The sequence below is a fragment of the Symphalangus syndactylus genome, chromosome 4, assembly GCF_028878055.3.
Source record: "Symphalangus syndactylus isolate Jambi chromosome 4, NHGRI_mSymSyn1-v2.1_pri, whole genome shotgun sequence".
NCBI classification, from domain to species: Eukaryota; Metazoa; Chordata; class Mammalia; order Primates; family Hylobatidae; genus Symphalangus; species Symphalangus syndactylus.
The window spans coordinates 44560638-44584182 of NC_072426.2; the positions used below are offsets into that span (position 1 = coordinate 44560638).

The following is a 23545-nucleotide window of genomic DNA, read 5'->3' on the forward strand; positions in this document are numbered from 1 at the left end:
GCATTGTTCAAACTCAGAGCTCAGAACAAACCAATGCAAAAAAAAAAAAAAAAAAAAAAGGAAATAGCACATTTGTTTTAACTTTTTATTAAAATGCTTAGGATACAGATTGACTTTCTTTTGTAAATGACTGTTTTACTTTTCCTGAAATAGGACATATATGCACTCTGATAAAACAGAATGAGAAGTCATAATTCATGGGAATTCCTATACAAGGTGCTGATCCTGTGTTTGGAGCTGAGCTCCTCACAGCAGCTTCTTTCAGCTATCTTATAGGAATAGTGTTCCGTGGGGCAAGAAATACATTGGTTCTAACTGATTTTCAATCCCCTTTCTCCAGTGGAATAAACCACTTTCACAAAGAGCTGCCCTATGTATAACCCACAGATTTCTAGCTTGCAACAAAGTGACAATGGACAAATAGGGAAAAAAAAAAAAATTAAGAAAACTAACACTGAAGTAATCATACTTCTCATGTCTCCGAATAGAGAAGTATGGGGGACCTTTAACCGAAGGAAATTAAAAATATGCAAGTTAATTACCTAGTCCATTCACTGTTAGCTAGATTTGTTCACTTAAGGTTTTAACCCCTTTCCAAACCAACAATTTTGTCTTAATCCAGCTATGTTTGCTAATAAATGAAATGCATGCACTTCCCACATATATACTTCACTGAGCCTCTGCATTCAGTACCTGGCAGTGAAAAAGTATGCTTTCTCCACAAGTCAGTACTGGAGAGCAAGAATGAGAACTCCAACTAAAGAACGATGCCTCCCTCACCCCAGTAATGTTATCCACATTTTCCCTACCCTCACATTAGAATAAAGACATCCTCCCAACTTTTCATCTCCTATCTCCAATCTGTTCCTAGGAGATATATCTTTGATCTTTTACTATAAGGGTAGAATATAGATTAAGATCATCAAAATCCAATTTCACATGTGGCACTAGGAAAATGGAATGCTATAAAATTAATCCCCATCACCCAAGTAGGGATGCTGGTGCTTTTATACTGAGTCTTTACTGCCAATAAGTGAGGCTGCCTCCAAAGGAACAGCTCTACAGAAAGTTTTTGGGTTAGTGTTTCCCCAGCTTATTTCTGCAATGGAGAAAGACAATTTCATTTAAAAAAAAAAAAAAAAAAAAAAAAAACCTGGAAAAGCTACAGATGTTAACCTTTACTTTACTTTAAACACCAATAAAATAAGTATCAAAGGAGAAAAAATGTAAGAAAAAGAGCTCAGAAACAGCCTGAGAGCCCAAATTCTGCAAACGGAAATTTTAAAGCCCACTAAATAGATTTTTCCTGGATCCAAACAAATGCTACAATACTTTTAAGGCCTCAACTCACAGAATTAAGAGCCCTTAAGCTGTTAACTTTGTCCTGTCTTCCTATTCAGAAAAACGTCCCCCTAGAATCTGTGCAAAAGTAACCGATGCACCTGCAGTATGTGACATGAGAGATGTTCTCAACTCTTTTATGAGGTGAAAGTCACTTTTTATAACTGAAAATGAAAAAGGAAGGTGCTATAGAGAGAAATTAAATTTCACAAAAGTATAAAAGCAAAGACTGGCTGAAATCTGTAACTTCATGAGTAAGAATAACAACAATAACCCATTCTATAATTAACTCCTCCACACTGAATAATCTGCTACACATTCCTTGATGAGGAATGACCCTAGCTTACCACAGTGGAAACCTGCCACAACTGCAAGGCCAGGGTTCTGCCCCTTTTCTAGTTCTCTGTGCACAAGGTTATGCCACCTACTCCAAGGCAGTCAGAGAGACAGATGAGCTCAGGGGAGCTTCTCTCACCAACCTGCTAACTCAGCAGGAGTAAGTTTACCCAAATAAGCTCTGGCCTCCATATCTGTTCATAATTTTATGAAGTATCTAAATGTCATTCATTAGTTTTAAAAAAAAAAAAAAAAAAAGAATAGAAAACTCTGGACCAAGTAAATTGTGAACTCAAAAAGTGAGGAGGGATACCAATTACATTAACAACACTTTCTTTAAAAAATAGAATCACTTTCTTTTGAATCAACCACAGTGGTGAGACGTGTTTTTCTTTTCAGGTGCCCCATGATGGCACACAGCTTTACCCGGCAAATCCTGCCAGCTTCCAAGTCCCGGGATACTGACCTGCACCAGCATGTGGGGCAGCATTACCTCCCAACAGTGTGGAGAAGAGCACATGTCACCACTGGGCAATGAGAGAGTTGACAGAGACTCTTGGCTTCTCAACGCCAGACATGGTTGGAGAGCTTTCCTTGTTCTATTAGAAAAGTTCATGAGGAAGCTGTGAATAGGATCAGTCCAGAGAAGTAAAACTCTTTTATTTTCACCGTCCAAACATCAGTCAATATACTGGGAGAGCCAGCGGAAACCCTCGCCGTAACCTTGCCTCTTGAGCACACTGCACATGAACACTTCCATGGGGCGAGCATTCAGCTCCTTCAGGGTCACATTCCCCTAAAGGAGGCAAAACCAAGAAAGGCCTGTTAGCATCTCTGTGGTGGAAAAGATTGAAAGGACGATCATTACAATCATTTTATCCATTCCTTAAAAGCAAACCTAAGTAGGTATTAATTACAGAAATGTGGTCAAGGCCATGTAGATGACTTCCCCAGGCTTCGTGTTTTCAGGATAGAATAAGCAGCACAGTTCTATTCCCAGCCTCTCTCTCTCTGAAGAGCATTTGCTTTGAATACCCAGTATTTATCTGTAAAGTTATGGCAGCAAACCAAGAAAAAAGCCACTGGGACTTATGGAACCAGCATGCTCTCTGATGCAGAAAAGAGGTCTGGGACTGTTTAGAAATAAGGACATTCTCATTAACAAAAGCATGCAGAAATAAACACTCATAACAGGTGGCACTGAAGAAATGAAGAATTCATGTGTATTTAATACTGATGCAAAAGAGGAGAAATTCAATGAAAGAAAAGAAGTATTTCTATAAAGACACAGATAATCAAGAGGTGAGACTAAGGAACCATGTAAAAAAGTCAGAAAGTTATCACAGAAAAGGAAGATTTTTAAAAACTAAATATGCCAAAACCCCAAGCTAAAAAAGAACAGAAAGATTCCTGCTTAACTTTATCTGATCTAGATTTTCTCTCTCTCAAGCCTGCTTTTCTACAAGAGTCCTCCTTCCAACTGAAGACAGTAAAAACTATTGATTTGGAAGACTCAAGTTCTTTTTCTGGTTTTATCACTGACTTGCTGTGTAGACCTGAACAAATCACTCTCTGTTTCTTCCTCTGCAAAATGGGGCCAACAGTCCTACCTCTCTCAGCAAGAAGCAATGAGGATAATCAAGTGCTTTGATTTCAATGCTTGGAAAGTGATTGAAATGATTATCTTTCTTCATAACCTGCAAACTCCAGTCCAAAAAAAATATTCTTTTCTGGCTAAAAAGGGCTATTTCAAAAGCAATTTCTCAGAATCAAATTTGAAAGATAATCATAAACTCTTAAAAGAGTAAGTCTGCCTTTTCTACCATTTCCTTCTTCCTCAAATACCCGATGAATGAATCCCATTTAAAACGTTAAAAAGAACACACTCCTGCCTCTAGTGAGCTTACAAAATACCCACAGTAAAACAAATCCTAAGCCTGTTAAAGCCTTTAAAAGAAAAGGGTAATCTAGATAGCAAAACGTCATGTTTTAAAAACTGTTAATGTCCTTTATATGTAACCCAAATATTTTTCTCTTACCTTTCCTGTGGTCTGTCCATAAAGCCCAAATATCTCACGGAGTTTTTCTTCACTGATTGCATCTGTTCTGTCAATTTTGTTACCCAAGATAAGGATTGGCACATTGGATATTGTTTCATCAGTCATTAAAGCCTAAAGATTGAAAAAAAAAAAAAAAGAAAGAAAGAAAAAAAAGAATTAAGTGAGGAATCTACAAAAGCCCACCAGATAATGAAAATTCTGACTTCCACTAATCTTTTAAGGCATTAATGTAAAGTGAAAATCTGATCAACTTTATACCTGAGTGATTAAAGATTCACCTTGACATTACACAACACCCATGACACTAGGTAAAAATCTCCTAAGTGCCTCGAAACAGTTGCAACTTTAGTCTATTTATTTACAAGGCAGCAGAACTGCCCCAACATTAACTTTTGAGCTAATCTGCTCAGCCACAAACTATCCTCAGGATGTCCCTCAGCACAGTCCTACAAGAATGAATGCTCTGGCTACAGAACCTCAAAGATGACTACAGGGACTCCCCAAGTATTCGACAAGTCCCAATGTGTGCAAAGAACTGTCTCAGGCATTGAGAGGAATACAGTAGGAAGGGTAACTATCTCAGGCACTGAGGATACAAAAGGAAGCACATTCCTGTCCTCAAAAAAATCCTCACTCTATGTTCACATTTTTTTTTTTCTTAATCTCAGCTCACTGCAACCTGTGACTCCCAGGTTCAAGCGATTCTCCCATCTCAGCCTCCTGAGTCGCTGGGACTACAGGCATGTGCTACCATATCTGGCTAATTTTTGTATTTTTTTTTAGTAGAGATGGAGTTTTACCATGTTGGCCAGGCTGGTCTCAAACTCCTGGCCCTCAAGTAATCTGCCAACCTCAGCCTCCCAAAATGCTGGAATTACAGGCATGAGCCACCACACCCAGCCACATTTATGTTAACAAAGCCAAGTAAGAACACAACATAGTGAATAAGTGTCACAATGAATGGGAACTGAATATTAACACTAAGACAAGTTCAGGGAAATAAAATGGCAATTTTGGGCTTCAGCAAAGTCTTAGAAAAGATCTGGAACCTAAACAGGGTTCTAAAGGAAGGACAGGGTTTGGACAGGTGTAAAGGAGAAGGAAGAACATAAACAATGGCTTTGCAGTAGGACAATAATTCAGGAAGCCACACAGTACTGCATGGCTGGATTCAAGCATTTAGATTGACATGCAGCAACAAAGTAAATGGATGGGAAGAGATGACTCACATTCTGGGGCCAGTGTGAGAAGTGAGCTGCAATATATCCTAAAAGACCACAAATCCAGAAGTTAGTGAATAAAATCTTATTTCAGTATAATGAATTCACAAATAGTATCTATCTGTGGTGTTCACGTAAGAGATCATGATCTAGCTTAAGGTAGAGCATTCAATTCACTGCAGGAGGCATTTTGAAGGAAGAATTGAAGAGACCAATGTCTAAATGATTAAAAAAAAATAAAAAAAAGACAAATGAGTCAAAACTGGCACCGATTTCAAGCCTGGGAATCTAGTTGTCACCAATAGGAAAGCTAGGGGGGAAAGCAGAGTTAAAGAGATAAAGGGGGCCGGGCGCGGTGGCTCACGCTTGTAATCCCAGCACTTTGGGAGGCCGAGGCGGGTGGATCACGAGGTCAGGAGATCGAGACCACAGTGAAACCCCGTCTCTACTAAAAAAATACAAAAAAAAAATTAGCCAGGCGTGGTGGCGGGCGCCTGTAGTCCCAGCTACTCGGAGAGGCTGAGGCAGGAGAATGGCGTGAACCCGGGAGGCGGAGCTTGCAGTGAGCCGAGATCGGGCCACTGCACTCCAGCCTGGGTGATAGAGCAAGACTCCGTCTCAAAAAAAAAAAAAAAAAAAAAAAAAAAAGAGATAAAGGGAAACATACTCTGACCATCTGGAATCCAGGAAATGTTACACAAAATTAGAATAAGAATGTCCTTCATTCATTAAGCAATAACAAAGTACCTAATGTGTCTAATGCTTTGCTAGGTGCAGGGGTTTTGCAAAGAAATAAGACACAGTCCCTATCATGTTAGTTCATAGTCTGATGAGAAAGAACTGTAAAAAAATCAATGAAGACAACAGACATTGGTAAGGTAGGAGTCTAACACAGTTTCAGAGGTCAAGGGAGGCTTACCAGAAGCAGTCATATCTGAACTCTGAGGACTCTTATAGAACATTTTAAAATTTGCCGACAAAGTGAGGGGTTGAGGAGAGGTACAGGTGAAAAAGCCAGGCAGTAGCTACTTGTGCATATTCAAGGATGGCTAAGTTGTTTGTTTGGAATATAGTTCAAGGTAGACAGTAAAAACAAACAGAGGGAGGATCGTGAATGATCTTATGTGCTATGCAAAAGATTTATAGATTTTATCCTGAAAATGATAGAGAACTATCAAAGGATATTAAGTAGAGCAATGAAGTCTGAGGCAGTTCCTTCTAGCATTATGGTGCATATCAGGGTCATGGTAGGATTTATATTAATTCACAGATTTGTGGACTGCATGTCCAGGTAGGTGATGGGTGGGAAAGACGAATAGTTCCATTCTAGGAAAACAGAATCAGTAGTAGGAGTTGTCGAGAGTAGGCAGGATTAGGTATGAGATTGGAGCTCAGGAGAGGTCTACAGGAGAGAAATGCATTTGAGAGTCACTGACATGTACGTGCCAAATGAAAGGAGTAGATGAGACCAGCCTAGGAGAAAGTAGACTCTGGAGAACACAAACATTTAAGGACTAACCAGAAGAACTAGTGCTTCTCAAAGAGACAGAAGTATCAGCCAGAGAGATAGCTCCAAAATCAAGAGTGAAAAGAGGAGTTTAAACAAAGAGAATGGAGACCATGCGTGGTGGCTCATGCCTGTAATCCCAGCACCTCATGAGGCCGAGGCAGAGGATCACATGAAGCCAGGAGATTGAGACCAGCCTGGGCAACATAATGAGACCCTGTCTCTACAAAAACACTTTTTTAAAAAAAATTAGCTGGGTGTGGTGGTGTATGCCTGTAGTCCTAGCTGCTTGGGAGGCTGAGGCAGGAAGATCGCTTGAGCCCAGAAGTCTGGAGGTTACAGTGAGCTGTGATTGCACCATTGGACTCCAGCCTGGGCCACAGAGGAAGAGTCTGTTTAAAAAAAAAAAAAAAAAGCAAGGTAAAGATTGTGTGGCAGGCAATTCTACGTGAGGCTGGAGCTATAGATGTGAGAAACATACTTAGAAATAAATTCAAGACAGGTTCAAGTTGCCAGAAACAAGAATGCAAGGAGTTATAAATCAAAGAGAAAGAAGAGATATAGGGTAAAGGAGTAGGGATAACAAAGCCAATAGTATAGAAACCATCAAGCCAAGAGAAAATGCAATGTTGACAAAGGAGAAAACTTGAAGTGAGTCCTTGATAGTATCAAAGGATGTATGCAACCAAAACTGAAGACTGAGAACAGACCATGAAGGTCTGGCAAGTCATTCAGTGGGAAGGTGGGTAGGCACAAGCTAAGAATGCAGATTCAAAAATGTAAAGAATTCTAATATCGCTTTTAGGCTTTCACTATGCCAACACTACTTATAAAGAATTACTGTTCATGGGCCAGGCACGGTGGCTCATGCCTGTAATCCCAGCACTTTGGGAGGCCAAGGCGGGTGGATCATGAGGTCAGGAGATCAAGACCATCCTGACTAACATGGTGAAACTCCGTCACTACTAAAAATACAAAAAATTAGCCGGGCGTGGTGGCACGTGCCTGTAGTCCCAGCTACTCAGGAGGCTGAAGCAGGAGAATCCCTCGAACCCAGGAGGTGGAGGTTGCAGTAAGCCGAGATTGCACCACTGCACTCCAACCTGGGCAACAGAGCGAGACTCCGTCAAAAAACAAAACAGAATTACTGTTCATGACATGTGAAATGGAATACTATTAATTATGCTGGGACAACAGGCATAAATGAGGAGTATCCTGAGCAAACTTGGCCATATAATCACTGTATGATAGAAACAACAGTTAATTTATTCAAGTTTGAGCTGAGTTTCCTCAGGACATTGAAAAGCAATGTCTTAGATTTAAAACATTGTCCTCCTGCAACTAGGTCTTTTTGCCAAATGTTAACTGGAATGACTAATTATTGGCACTACTGAGCTACATTCCTTAAAAAAAAAAAATAGAGGCCAAAAAAGGACAAAATATACATTAAAATACACATTAAAAGACAAAACATACATTAAGCTCAACTTTGGATTCCACGAGGCGAGAATGATCTGCACAGTCCACCAGAAAGACAATCCCATTAATTGCTGGGAGATAATTTTTCCAAACTCGACGTGCTAAAAAACAAAGTTTGTAGTTGCATCAGTAAAAAATATACATTGTGAAAATGAATAACCTAATGGTCTGTAAAATGGACAAATCTTGGTCGGGTTTCAGTAAGATTAGACTCTATGGATTTCTCCAAGTTCTGGCCAGTATCAATTCAGAACAGAGGATGCAACCTGATGGTCCATGAGCTGAACTTGATTTTTGTAAATCTGAAAATCAGAGTTTCCGCTTTTCTTGAAAAACTGCAACATCTGGCAATCCCACGCCTACTTATCCACATGACAATTATCAGCAGGAACTAAGCAGTGGCTGCCCCTTCAGATGACGTCTGCACACTTTTGCTTGACAAAATTTCCCTGCTGTCTTAGAGCCAGCCAATTTTACTCACTTAAATGACTTGCCTTGCCCCTGGAGCCAAGGCTAGTTTGCAACCTCTGAGTTAAAACATCAGGATACAAATTACTTGTCCATGTAACTTTAGTCCCAGTTAGTTTCTAGCCAACTTGTGTGTAGGTATCTTGACACACTCCTCTGCTCAGCCCTTAGGGAGACTGGGCCTGACAAGTGGTTCAAGGCCTCAGGCTACCATATTTTCCAGTTATCTCAGCCTGCCATATTTAACCCAGCATGCCTTATAAATATTACTTGTTTTTTTGCTTGTGACATGAAACGATAAAGGCTGGGAAGCAGTGATTTAATTGTACTATCATTTCTAAGCCATTAATTTCCAGCCCTTGCAATAGAATGAATAATGAAGCATCTCTACATCAGTTAATAATGGTTACCTTTAAAGAGTGGAGCTAGGAAAAAGAGGTTGAAGGAACTTTCCATTTTACTTTCCGTAGTTCTATACTATACTGATTTTGTTACATCGAACTTGCTCTCCTTTTATAAGTTAAAATTTTTAAGTTACACACACACAAAAAAAGGAAACCTCCAGATGTATACAGTATTTTAGTAACTTTTATAAAATGGTGGCTAGGTTATTATGTAAAAGTGTTTTTGTTAAGTAGATTTTCCTCAGTCAAATAAACAAAACTAAATACATCAATACATTTCCCTTCTTACTTTTAACAAAACCTGAAACCTAAATTTATCACACCAAACAATCTACAATTCCCAGTTCAGGTATATAAAACTATCTGGTGTCTAGTCCTTCTGCATTCTCCAGATGGTCTAGGTTCCGTCTTATCTTGCTCTGAATTTAAATTTGTAAGCAGTTACAAATCCTTTTGTGGAAGCAGCAGAAAGGACACCATATACCCATTCTTACCCAAATGAAAAAAATACAAGCTCCTTACAGAAAAAAAGGAAACAAAATCATTTCTAATCCCTCCATCAAAACACACCCCTTGTCAATATTCTGACATTTTCTTCCAGTCTTTTTTCTTTACTGGTATTTTATGTGATTATGATCATAATATACATGATTTTTCAGGGCATAAATATTAAATAAATTAATTAAAATGTAATTATATGTTAATGAAATCACTGACTATAAAATTATTAGGCTTAACAACTAGAAATGACCAATGTTATATTTTACTATACATTTTTTTAAAACTGTATTAGGCTGGGCACAGTGGCTCACGCCCATAATCCCAGCACTTTGGGAGGCTGAGGCAGGTGGATCACCTGAGCTCAGGAGTTGAAGACCAGCCTGGGCAACATGGCGGAAACCCAGTCTCTACAAAAAACAGGTGGGAGGATTGCTTGAGCCCAGGAAGTAGAGGTTGCAGTATGCCAAAATTGTGCCACTGCACTCCAGCCTGGGCAACAGAGCAAGACCCCATCTCAAAAAAAAAAAAAACAAAAAAAAAAACAAAACGGTATTAGCTCAACCGAATGTTTCAAAACGAGACTTCTCCACACAGTGTAATAACAAGTAAGTAAATCTGACAGAATCTCAATAGTTCCTTTTCCCTACCTTCCCAGAATATTTATTCTCACATCTTAAATGTTTTACTCCTATACCTACGGTCTTGTCAAATGTGAACTGAGTGCCCATCAGACAAAGATGCCCACTCTGTATGTCTCTAAACACCTGATAGGAATCTGGAAACCAAAGACATAGCCTGAGTAGGCAAAAAGCACTTCTGAGGAAAGCAAAAAGGTAGAAGGAAATGTTCCACCAACTGTCAGAAATGGATAGAATATACAAAATATCAACTTGTATCAGAGTAATCACACACAGTCACTGTATTACTTTTGCAACTTTTGACAAGTCTGAAATTACTTACAAATATTTCATTTCCTACATACTTTCACTCCATTGAATAAAGGATGCAAAAATGACTTGATAACTAAATATATGATACTGTATACCTGGTCAAGATGAAAAAACGGTATAAAAAAGATTATCAGGACAACTGACCAAAAAAAAAAAAGGAAATACAGAGTGGATAAAAATAAAACTTCCTGGATTTGATAACTATTATGATCATATACAAGGAAATATCTTTGTTCTTAGAAAACGGCACTAAAGTATTAAAGAGTAAAGGGGCATGATATGCTCACAAACAGTTCATAAAAAATAAGCATTAATATGTATTATGTAGGGAGGAGGAGACTAACAAATTTGGGCAAAAGGTATAGAAGAAAATATACTGGCTTAGGGCAAGTCTAGTTAAAATGATGAAATAATTACTCTTGTTGAAGCAATACATATATCTTTTAACGTATTTTCCAGTTACAAGGTAAATTATATTAATAAGTAAAAATGTAGTGAAGATTAAAATGGCAAGATGCTGTCCTGCTTTGTAAAAATTTTCAGTCAAGATTTGAGTTGAGTTTGGCTATATCAGGCAAATACTTAAAAGTTCATGAATAGTTATGGCTAACTTTATCCCAGCTCAATAGGGTAATATTGAAAGGGACTTCTGTGTATTATTTAATGCAACTTTTGACAAGTTTGAAATTACTTAAAAAAAAATGAATAAAACAACTTCACCAAAGTAATAAGATCCTAATTCTGAAATGTAAGTAATGTAAAAAGTAAAAATGACACACTGCTTTTAAAAGGAGCTCTCGGGGGCACAAAAAAAATAAGTCAATAAACATGCTTTCCACTGAGTCATCGCTTACCTTGCTCGTGCCCACCAAGATCAAAAGTTGTAAAGGTCATTCCAGCAATTGTTAGCTCTTCTGATGCTGAAAAATTGTTTAAAAAGAAGAAATAAAATTGTCAATTCAACAACCCCAACTACTAGTACCATAAGCCAATACCAATGCTTTCACCTTGTAAAGAAAAAGATACAAGAAGTTAAGTGTGGTGGCACCCGCCTGTAGTTCCAGCTACTCAGGAGGCTGAGGGCAGGAGGATAATCTGAGCCTAGGATTTTTGAGACCAGCCCAGGCAACGCCCCACTCCCAACAAAGAAAAGGAATACAAGGGTGAAATGTTCTTAAACTATTCTAAAAGCCAAAGGTTTCTTTTTTTCCAAGCTATTTTCCACTTCTTAGAAGTAGGTATAGGAGAGGTGTCCCTTTACAGGACCAGTGACAACAGATAATGACAAAGTTCCAGAGGTTTAGATCTGAAAGTACATAACCTGAGTGTGTCTTACAGGGAATTTTTTTGTATGAGTTGGCTTTTAGGACTTCAGTTAATAAAAGAACTCCACCAACTAGGGATTCATCCTCCAAGCCTAACACTGACCTTTAAAGATCAAAAGGTCACCTGATATTTTCAAACCTACTCGGATGTAATGTTGGAACATGTTGGCCCAATCTGTCATCTTTGAGCATGTGAAGAAGAGTGGTTTTGCCTGCATTATCCAAACCCAAGAATACAAGTTTTCCAGATTTCTTGTATAGTCCTAAAAGAGAAAAAAATTGTTAACACATTTGCTCTCTACAGACCAAAGCCTATTTGTAGTTAAATTACTGAAGGAAATGCACAAACTTTGAAACCTGTATTTCAAGGAAATGGCTTTACCTAGGAACTGGAGCACACTGCTGAAGCCATTGTAGATCCACTCAAAGATGAAAGACATTATTAATGCTTACTACCTGTATAAAATATGAAAGTAGCAAACATTAGCTTTCTGAATGACAGTACAATTGTGGAGAGGTTAACTCTTGTTCCCTAGCCATGATGCACATTTATAGTCCCATGTTTTCAGGCATAAGAAAGCAGGCCAGGCATGGTGGCTCACACCTGGAATCCCAGCATTTGGGAAAGCCGAGCCAGGAGGATCACTTGAGCCCAGGAGTTCACAACTGGCCTGGGCAAGAAAGCTGGACTCAATCTCTACACATAACTAAAAAAACAGCTGGACATAATGACATACACCAATAGTCCCAGCTACTCAGGAGGGTGAGACAGAAGAATTACTTGAACCCAGGGGTTTGAGGCTGCAGTGAGGCATGACGGTGCCACTGCACTCGCTTGGGCAACAGAGGGAGACTCTTGAGAAAAAAGACAGGACAGGACAGGATGGGAAAAAGGAAAGGAAAGGGAAAGGGAAGGAAAAGAAAAGAGAGGGGAGGAGGGGGGCAGGGGAGGAGGGGGAGGGGAAAAGGGAAGGGAAGGGGAGGAGGGGAGGGAAGAGGAAGGGAGGAAGCAAAGTAAAGAGAAACTAATATTCTTCTTTCTTGACACTTACAGATTTTACAATCTGGAGGACAGGCCCTAGAATCCTTATATGTGCAAAAATAACTGGTTTCCTAATAGTTTTTGGTCTATGATACTCAGAGAACTAGGAGTTAAAAATATAAAGGCATACCTCATTTGATGATACTTTGTGGATCCTGAGGTTTCCTGGTTTTTTACAAATTGAAGGTTGGAAGCAGCCCTGAGTTGAGTAAGTGTATCAGTACCATTTTCTAACAGCATGTGCTCCCTTCATGTCTCTGTGTTACATTTTGGTAATTCTCACACAATATGTCAAACTTTTTCATTATTCTTATATCTGTCATCATGATCTACCATTGGTGATCTTTGGTATTACTATTATAATTGTTTTGTTGTGCCACAAACCACAACCATAGAAGACAGCAAACTTAATGACTTCCTCCACAGCCCTGCCACCACCACCCCAGGCCTCCCTATTCTCCAAGTGAAAGTAACAGGTCTATCCCTTGAAAGCGAAAGTTAGAAATGATTAAGCTTAGTGAGGAAGACACATCAAAACCTGAGATAAACCAGAAGTTAGGCCTCTTGCACTCAACAGTTACCCAAATTGTAAATGCAAAGGAAAAGTTCTTGAAGAAAATTAAAAGTGCTACTCCAGCAAACCCATGAACGTCAAGAAAATGAAACAGCCTTATTGCTGATAAAAAAATAATAATAAAATAAAACAAAAACACGAGGTAAAAAAGCAAGTGCTGATGTAGAAGCTGCAGCAAGATAACTGATGAAGGTGGGTGGCTACACTAAACAACACATTTTCAATGTAGGCAAAACAGCCTTCTATTTGAAAAGCCATCTAGGACTTTCATAGCTAGAAGGGAGATATCATTGCTTGGCTTCAAAGCTTCAAGAGGCAAGCTGACTCTCTTGTTATGGGCTAATGCAAGGTGACTTTACGTTGAAGCCAATATTCATTTACCATTCTGAAAATCCTAGGACCCATACTCATTCACCATTCTGAAAATCCTAAGGCCCTTAAGAATGACAATGAATCAGTCCAAGTGGAGCAAGTGAGCGAGCAGAGTGGTTGTGTGGTTGCGTCTCGGAAACCAGTAGCACTTGCAGCATGGCTGACCAACTGACTGAAGAGCAGATTGCAGAATTCAAAGAAGTTTTTTCACTATTTGACAAAGATGATGATGGAACTATAACAACAAAGAAACTGGGAACTGTAATGAGGTCTCAGGCAGAATCCCACAGAAGCAGAGTTACAGGACATGATTAATGAAGTAGATGCTGATGGTAATGGCACAATTCACTTCCCTGAATTTCCGACAATGATGGCACGAAAAATGAAAGACACAGACAGTGAAGAAGAAATTAGAGAAGCATTCTGTGTGTTTGACAAGGATGGCAATGGCTATATTAGTGGTGTAGAACTTCACCATGTGATGACAAACCTTGGAGTGAACTTAACAGATGAAGAAGTTGATTAAATGATCAGGGAAGCAGATCCTGATGGTGATGGTCAAGTAAACTATGAGTTTGTACAAATGATGACAGCATAAGGAAGACCTTGTATAGAATGTGTTAAATTTCTTGTACAAAACTGTTTATTTGCCTTTTGTTTGTAACTTATCTGTAAAAGGCTTCTCCCTACTGTCAAAAAAAATATGCATGTATGGTAATCAGGACTTCATTCCTCCATGTGTTCTTCCCTTACTGTCACTGCCCTGAAACATTATTTTAGAAAACTGATGAAGTAACATGTTGCCTGTGGCTTACTCTGGATATATCTAAGCCTTTCTGCACATCTAAACTTAGGTGGAATTGGTCAAATAAGGGAACATCTGGGTTATGCCTTTTTTTAAAGTAGTTTTCTTTAGGAACTGTCAGCATGTTGTTGAAGTATGGAGTTGTAACTCTGTGTGGACTACGGACAGCCAACAATATGTACTTAAAAGTTGCACTACTGCAGAACAGCTGTATTATCCAGGTACTCCCAGGTACCTCATACACTATTTTTTTTGTACTGCTGGTCCTGTACCAGAAACATTTTCTTTTACTGTTACTTGCTTTTTAAACTGTTTAGCCACTTAAAGAAAATGTGTTTATGGCACAATTTGCCTCAAATCCATTCCAAGTTGTGTATTTGTTTTCCAATAAAAAAATTACAATTAAAAAAAAGAATTACACTAAATCTACTCTGCCTACCACACATCTGTTTACAGCATGGTTTACTAAGTATTTTAAGCCCACTGTGAAGACCTATTGCTCAGAAAAAAAGATTTCAAGATATTACTGCTCATTGACAACGCACCTGGTCACCGATGGGCTTTGATGGAGATGCAGAAAGAAGTTAATGTTGTTTTAATGTCTACTAACAACATCCATTCTGCTTCCCATAGATCAAGGAGTATTTTCGATTTGCCAGTCTTTCATTTAAGAAATATATTTCACAAAGCTATCAATGCTATAGACTGATTTCTCTGCTGGATCTGGGCAAAGTAAACTGAAAACCTCCTGGAAAGGAGTCACCATTCTAGGTACCAGTAAGAACAGTTATGATTCACGGGAAGAGGTCAAAATATCAATATTAACAGGAGTTTGGAAGACAGTGATTTCAACCCTCGTGGATAACTTTGAGGGGTTCAAGACTTCGGAGGAAGAAGTAACCTTAGATATGGTAGAAACAGCAAGAGAACTAGAATTAGAAGTAGAGCCTGAAGATGTGACAACTGCTGTAATTTCATGATCAAACTAATGGATGAAGAGATGCTTCTTATGGATAAGCAAAAAAAGTGGTTTTCTTGAGATGGAATCTAGTCCTGGTGAAGATGCTATGAATACTGTTGAAATGACACCAACGATCTAGAAAATTACAAAAACTTACTTGAGTTTACATAAACTTACTTGAGCAGCAGCAGGGTTTAAGAGGACTGGTTCCAATTTTGAAATAAATTCTGATATGGGTAAAATGCTATCAAACAGCACTGCATGCTACAGAGAAATCCTTCTTGAAAACAAGCATTAACTGATGCAACAAACTTCATTGTTGTCTTATTTTAAGAAATTGCCACAGCCACCCCAACCTTTAGCAATCACCAACCTGATCAGTCAACAGCCATCAATGTGGAGTAACATGGAAGTAAGACCCCCAATCAGCAAAGAGGTTATGACTCGCAGAAGGCTCAGATGCTTGTTAGCATTTTTTAGCCTAAAGTATTTTTTAAATAAGGTACGTATTTTCTAAGACATAATGCTACTGTACACTTAACAGATTACAGTATAGTGTAAACGTAACTTTTATGTACACTAGGAAACCAAAATATTCGTGTTACTTGCTTTACTGTACTTGTTTTATTTCAGTAGTCTGGAACCAAACTCACAATATATCCGAGGTATGCCTATACTTTCTTTTACTGTGTGGCTTCAGGCAGCGGTTCATTCACATTCCCTAGACATACCACTGCTGTCATCCAGTGAAGAATAACTCTAGGAAATCAGTCTCATCAATAATGTGAATCAAAATGCCACTTAGATGCACTAATACAAAATAAGAATGAAAAGCACATTGATTTGAATGAAAAACATATTAATCTATCCTGTAAACAGCTCTAAAAAACAAAAGTCACCCAAAATTCTACTGGCCGGCACCACTCAACCTGCTCCATTTACCAATGCTATCTCAATATTTAATCATTTTTGCAGACACGGGTCTCAATTTATAAAAAGAAATGACATCACTATTTTAGAGAACCATTAAGGGATAAGAAGAGAATCTTTTCATACATGAATAATCACACCCAAACTCATTTTACAAATAGATCTTCTTAAAATAAGAATACTTATTTAGGCTGGGCCCCCGTGGCTCACACCTGTAATCCCAGCATTTTGCGAGGCTGAGGTGGGGGATTCCTCCCTGACCTCAGGAGTTCAAGACCCGCCTGGGTAACACAGAGAGACCCGCAACTCTACAAAAAAAAAAAAAATTAAAATTAGCCAGGCATGGTGGCACGTGCTTGTAGTTCCAGCAACTTGGGAGGCTGAGGCAAGAGGATTGCTTGAGCCCAGGAATTCGAGGCTGCCGTGAGCTATGATTGTGTCACTGCAACCCAGCCTGGATGGCAGAGCAAGACTCTGTCTCAAAAAACAAAAAACAAAACAAGAATACCTGTTCAGAATATAGCAGTAAGTTCCCAAGCAAGTAAATAACTTAACTGGTAGTGATATTAACACTACTTTTTCTATTGTTTCTCATAGCTATCAAAAGCTACTAAAAGGTTTACATATATTGGTAATAAGCAAAATGACCTCTGAATGAAATTAAGAGGGTAGGATCTAGACACGCTGGTGGGTCTTAAGGTTTCTCAGCATTGTCTGGTCATGCTGAATTTTTGCTTTAGTATCTCAGATATGGTGCATAAAAATGGAAGGTCCACACTTTTACTCTTCTCCATCAGCAAGAGCATCTGAACACAGGGCTTTATACTAGATATGACCAACTGCAATCAAAATTTTCATGAACAGTAACCAGTAAAAGCGTTACCCACAAAAAAATCCCCTTACATTCATTCAAAGAATGCCAGATGAAGAATAAAATGAACAGCTGGGCACGGCAGCGCTTGCTTGTAATCCCAGCAGCAGAAGGCTGAGGCAGGAGAATCGCTTGAACCTGGAAGGCGGAGGTTGCAGTGAGCAGAGATCGCGCCACTGCACTTCAGCCTGGGTGACAGAGCAGGACTCCATCTCAAAAAAAAAAAAGAGCAAATTGAAAAGTAGAGATGGTATGTTTTTCATCCAATTACTGGGTTTTTATCAGGCCCATGGCCTAATCTATAAATTTTAGGACCTAATTAATATTTATTTTTCATGGCCCTTACCAAAGACAGCCAAATAAAGTTTGGCAGTTTGGGTGGAGGTACATACTAAGCTCTTAGGAAAAAATACTAAATAAGGTGATTTCTTTTTTGCCTTTTCAGTAACAAATATATTTCAGAAGAAAAACCGCATTTATCACATTAACTAATAGTTTTCCCTGGAAATTGAGTCCGCACTTTAAGGTGTCCAATAACTTAAATATACTTAATAAAGCTCCTGTGCTTAAATTCCCATTTACTGTAAATAAGTAAAAGAACAATGTGCCCTTCCTCTGCAACTCCCTCAAACCAAACATCCTCCTATACTTTCCTCAATCTACTGCTTGGAGAAGCACAGCTCACCTTTAGAGCACACCCCTCATTAAGGTCATTCCCACTCAGATCATTTTGGAGGGAAGAATTAAAGCAGCCAAGTAGCTAAATCCTGGCTCCTGCTGATTTGTATGCTCCAAGGGAGGAGAAAGCTTAAAAGCAGGAGTGTCAAAGGAAAATAAAACGGAAAATTAAAGTAGTTCAATTGCCACGAAAAACTATTTAAAGTGTGGCATTTTCTCCTTTTCACCTTTGCAGAATTCATCTAGTTGAAAATACTTGGCTCATGCCTGTAATCCCAGCACTTTGGGAGGCCGAGGCAAGTGGATGACCTGAGGTCAGGAGTTCGAAATCAGCCTGGCCAACATGGTGAAACCCCACCTCTACTTAAAATACAAAAATTAGCTAGGCATGGTGGGCGCCTGTAATCCCAGCTACTCGGGAGGTTGAGGCAGGAGAATCGCTTGAACCCAGGAGGCAGAGGTTGCAGTGAGCTGAGGTCACGACATTGCACTCCAGTCTGGACAACAAGAGCAAAAACTCCATCTCAAAAAAAAGAAAGAAAATATTTCTAAAGTGATGTAAACATTTTTTACAAGTCTGTAAAGTATTGACTGAAAACCAGTGTAGTACAAATATATATAATATATATAGAAGTGTTGGGTTGTAAAGGAGTGATCAGAGTGGAGGCTGACTGAAGAAACCCTTCGGGTGAGCTAAAAATAATAAAAACCCTTACTAGATCCAAAGAGTTGGGTTGCACTGCTACCCAAAGTTAAGAAAATGCCCTGCCCCCCCTTTTTTTTAAGACAGACCAAGACTCTGTCTCCCAGGCTGAAGTGCAGTGTTGCCATCATGGCTCACTGCAGCCTCAACCTCCCAGGCTCAAGAGAACTTACCACCTCAGCCTCCTCAGCAGCTGAAAATGGCCTTGGTGGCTCCTCTCTCCTTAAGATCTTAGGATTTGTACCAACTCATCAGTAGTTTTATAATCTGCACAGTACTTGTATATCTCATTTCATCCTCACACCAACCCTACCAGGCAAGGATCACTGGCCTCATTTAACAAGATAAAGATGAGGATACTTCTAGTTTTGCTGAGTCGTTTAAGACTGCTCAGTTGAAAAAGTAATAGTGCCAGGGCTTAAACCCTCATCTCTAACACCAAAGCCTAAGCTCTTTCTGTTAACAGTACATAAAATTCAAACCCAAATCACAAAATTGCTGGAAAAAAAAAAAAAAAAAACTAAAACTTCTTTAACCCACCAACTACACAGAGGATGATCTTCCGAAGTTCTCTTCCTTACGACTCATCACATCTTTTGAATGGTATTTTAATAACTAGCATTCTATTTATTTTCTATTCTTGGTCCATTGTACCACCTTACGAGAAGTTAAGAGTAATCTAAAATTTAAGGTAGGTCTCTTAAACTATCAACAAAACACTATTAATGTACCTAAAACGAAAACTTGCGAATTCCAGGGCTAAATGATTCAAACAAATGTTAACAGAAAAGGAGGGCACCAAGCTGACCATTACCCAATTTAAAAATTTACGCATGACTTGTTATACACAATCAGAGCAACTTTAAGACGCAATTCCAGGCAGATTTGGGGTAGTAGGCGGCTGGCTTTTAGCTAACTCTGCTTAGCTGCGGGGTAAATGTCAAAGGTCAGCCCCATGGCAAATCTCCCTAAGTCCCCTGTTGCAACCGAAGCAGATGGAATCAAGATAAAGATGCTCCTGACCCACTGGCTAGAATCGTGAAGAAAACGCTAATCCATGTCAAATGCACATAAGGAAGTTTTTCCATGCAGAGACCAGACAGGGGAAAAGGGGAAGGTGGAAGGAAAAAATACAGGGTTTGACCCGGGCCATCGGACGACAACCGAGCGCTGACTTGGGGGTAAGCCCTGGACTAGGGGCCTGTAGACCAGGTTCGAGCGCTCACACTGGCTAACTGCGGAGCCTCGGCCAGCCTCAGTCTCCGAGTCTACAAAACAAGGATAATCATCAAGGGCTCCCACCCGCCTCACCGAGGGCTGTGAGGCTCTTCCGAGACAGAGGACATGGAGCCATTTCGTAAACCGGAGCGCACGGTACAGACAAGAAACTGTTATCAGGCCCAGCAGCTGCGAGACCCCCGAGCGGAATGCAGGTGGACCCCAGGCCAAAGAGGACAGTAGGGGACGGAGCAGATCTGGCCAAGTTGGCCCGTACCCGCCCAGTATCAGCCCCGCGGCCCCACAGAACCGCCTGCGTGTCACTTCCCCCCCCAACCCCGCCAGGGCCAGCCTCCGCTCCGACCTCCCCGGCTTCCGTCCCAGCCCCTCGAGCCCCAACTCCCGTCCCCGACGCGGCCCTCAGACTCACGGCCTGAGGCGCTCCTCCGGCAAAACGGCGGCTGGCTCGGACCCTCCCTCAGAGAACACTAACCAGCAGCACCCGGGACCGCCAGCTACTCGCCGGATGTACGTCACACCCCTCCCGGGACTTCCGGGCGCGTAATGAGCCCCACCCCCTCGCAGCGTTACGCCTCTCTGCCCCGGTGCCGTCCCACCAGCGACTCGGGCCGAGGAGGGGCGGGCATAAGGCGTGATAAAGTGCGCTCGGGGTCTGGCCCCGCCTCGGCCCCGCCTGCTCCCGTCTGGCTAGCCGACCGCGCGAGACGTGGCAACGCCGGGACCCTGGTCCGGGGCTGGGTCCTGGAGTCCCTGAGCAGCCTGGTATCCTCGGGATCGCGGCTTCCCTTTCCAGACGCACCAGGAAAGTCAGAAGCGGGGACCGACGGTGACATAGGTCCTGGGAAAGATGAGTTGACCTTGGGGCCCTGCACTTGATGTGGATCCCTCCAAGCTTTTGCTTTTTTTTTTTTTTTTTTTCTTCAGATGGAGTCTCACTTTGTCGCCCAGGCTGGAGTGCAGTGGCGCGATCTCGGCTCACTGCAAACTCCACCTCTCGGATTCAAGCGATTCTTATGCCTCAGCCTCCCGAGTAGCTGGGACTACAGGCGCATGTCACCACACCTGGCTAATTTTTTGTATTTTTATAGAGACAGGGTTTCACCGTGTTGGCCAGTCTGGTCTCGAACTCGTGACCTCAAGTGATCCGCTGGCCTAGGCCTTCCAAAGTGCTGGGATGAGAGGCGTGAGCCACCGCGCCCAGCTGCTTTTGCTTTGAGTCGCACTTCCTTGCCCTGGGGTGGCCTATGTTTTAGAAAAACATAGAAAAAGAGCTAGTATTTATTGTGCACTTATGTTCCAGGCAGAGCACTGGGTACTTTGCGCGCTTTGTGTAATTTCACCCTCATTGGAGTCCTGTGACTCCAGATGCTAGTATCCTTATTGACAAATGAGAGAGCAATGTTCAGAATAATCTACCATGCCCAAGTTCACACAGCTAAGTGGCAAAGCAACGTGTTCACCCCAGTATATTTCGCATGCATTTTCTCATTTAATTCTCAGGACAGTCCTACGAGATTGGTACTATTATTACTCTCATTTTACAAATAAAACAGTCTAATGGAAAGATGAATGACGTCTGTGAATTCATGAAGATCTCAATTCTCCTTTAGTAAAATTTAAATTTAACATAATCCCAATAAAAGTACTAATAGGATTAATAGGTTGTGTGTGATTTAGTTCTTTTTTTTTAGTTACCCTATTTGTTCCTAAAATTTGTATAGAAAACCAAACAAGACTAGTCCAGAAACAGGCTTTCAAAATGAAGAACAAGGAGGTGGGAACTAACCTTGTTGGATATTAAAACATTATAGAGCCTAAGTTATTAAAACTGGTGTGCGTGCACACGCACAAACACACACACACACAAAACACAATGGAACAGAGCGAAGCACAGAAATGACTAAAGTACATGCAGAAACAAAACTAAGGTAGCACCTGGGACTCCAGCAATACTCAGGGAGCTGAGTGGGCAAGCTCACCACCCTCTACCCTCCGCTCATCCTGAGGTCTTGGATGTTGAATTTGAACCCTGTCCAGTCACAGAAAGATGTCAGGCCACTTCTGAGGCTTCTCACCAGCTTTAGCTAAACCAGGGACACTGTGTCCATGGGGCTTGGAACCCCTTGTGCATCCTGGAGACACAGATGCAAGCCCAGTGCAAGCCAACACATTGGATTACTGGCTTTGTTGAGAGCCTGGCTGCACAAGGTGGAGGTGTCTGAACCACAGGATGGCTTGGGAGGCTGGGGAAGGAGGGAACATGCAGGCAGATTCTCAGAAAAGCCGCAAACTCTACTTACCTAAAGGCTTGAGCAAGTTGACAAATGCCCCAGACCACCACGTACCCACTGTAAAATGGGTGAAACAGGCATTGTTGTGCACATAGTTTTTCCAGAGTACAGTTTTCAATAAATGATTCTATTATGTGTTGTTAAATAATAAATAATAAAAGGGGTTGAGACAATTGGGTAGTCAAAAAAACCTACAGGTTGAATCTCCAAAAAGTTTATTACTCCAAACAAGTTTCAAATGATGAAAAGATGTGTATATTTTGAAATGACACTATAAAGGTACTAGAAAAACAGAAGAAAGCATGGATTCCTTATAATTTTGCAATGAGAAGACCTTTCTGGGTATGATTGAAAATCTAGACCGGGCCTGGTGGCTCATGCCTGTAATCCCAGCACTTTGGGAGGCTGAGACTGGCAAATCACAAGGTCAGGAGTTTGAGACCAGCCTGGCCAACATGGTAAAACCCCATCTCTACTAAAAATACAAAAAATTAGCCAGGCGTAGTGCAGGCGCCTGTAATCCCAGCTACTTGGGAGGCTGAGGCAGGCAAATCGCTTGAACCAGGGAGACAGAGGTTGCAGTGAACTGAGATCACACCACTGCACTCCAACCCTGGGCAACAGAGTGAGACTCCATCTCAAAAAAAAAAAAAAAAGAAAAGAAAATCTAGATGCCATAAAAGAAAAGATTGACAAATTTAACTACATAAAAATTAAAAACTTGTATGGCATAACAACAATCATGACACCATAAGCAAACTCAAAAGACAAATGACAAGTTGAGAAAAATACATAATCACATCATAGGCAAGTAAGAAATAAGTATGAAAAAGACTAACAACACAATAGGAAAATAGGCAATGGTTCAGAACAGATAATTCATAGGAAAGGAAATAAAAATGACTTTTCTTTTTTTTTTTTTCTGAGACTGAGTCTCACTCTGTTACCCAGGCTGGAGTACAGTGGCGATCTCGGCTCACTGCAACCTCTGCCTCCCAGATTCAAGAGATTCTCCTGCCTCAGCCTCCTGCATAGTTGGGATTACAAGCATGAGCCACCGCGCCCAGCTAATCTTTGTATTTTTAGTAGACATGGTCTTTGTATTTTTAGTAGAGATGAGGTATCACCTTGTTGGCCAGGCTGGTCTCAAACTCCTAACCTCCGGTGATCCGCCTGCCTAGGCCTCCCAAAGTGCTGGGATTACAGGCATGAGCCACCGCGCCTGGCCCAAAAATGACTCAAGCATAATAAAATAGTAATAGAAATATAGATACTATAGAAAATATAAATATAGATATTATAGAATAATAGATATAGAAAATATATAAATCCATTTATTTGTCTATGTATCTCTGTATATTATATCTATACTGAAATAGAAATAGATTTTTAAAAAAAGATAAATTTAAAACTTACTGAGATACCATTTTCACCTGTCAGATTGGCAAAAGTTCACCAGTTTATTGGTGGGAAGGCTGTTTCAGATAG

At 40.5% G+C, this 23545-nt stretch overlaps 1 protein-coding gene and 1 pseudogene across 4 annotated transcripts; one reads left to right on the forward strand and one right to left on the reverse strand.

Moving 5' to 3' along the window:
* Positions 1–71: 71 nt before the first annotated feature.
* On the reverse strand, positions 72–20347 carry SAR1A (secretion associated Ras related GTPase 1A). 4 transcript variants are annotated; one of them, XM_055274568.2, is made up of 7 exons: positions 20176–20347; positions 11974–12047; positions 11735–11854; positions 11121–11186; positions 7941–8044; positions 3717–3848; positions 72–2473 (listed from the first exon to the last, which is right to left on the reverse strand). In XM_055274568.2, the coding sequence occupies exons 2-7, from the start codon at positions 12029–12031 to the stop codon at positions 2357–2359; spliced, it is 597 nt and encodes a 198-aa protein (XP_055130543.1). In that variant the 5' UTR covers positions 12032–12047; positions 20176–20347; the 3' UTR covers positions 72–2356. The 4 variants fall into 4 exon arrangements, with proteins under 4 accessions (XP_055130543.1, XP_055130544.1, XP_063493272.1 ...); XM_055274569.2 differs by having other exon boundaries at positions 20239–20311; XM_063637202.1 differs by lacking the exon at positions 20176–20347 and adding an exon at positions 17179–20013.
* LOC129480600 (calmodulin-alpha-like) lies at positions 13676–14315 on the forward strand (annotated as a pseudogene).
* Positions 20348–23545: the final 3198 nt, after the last annotated feature.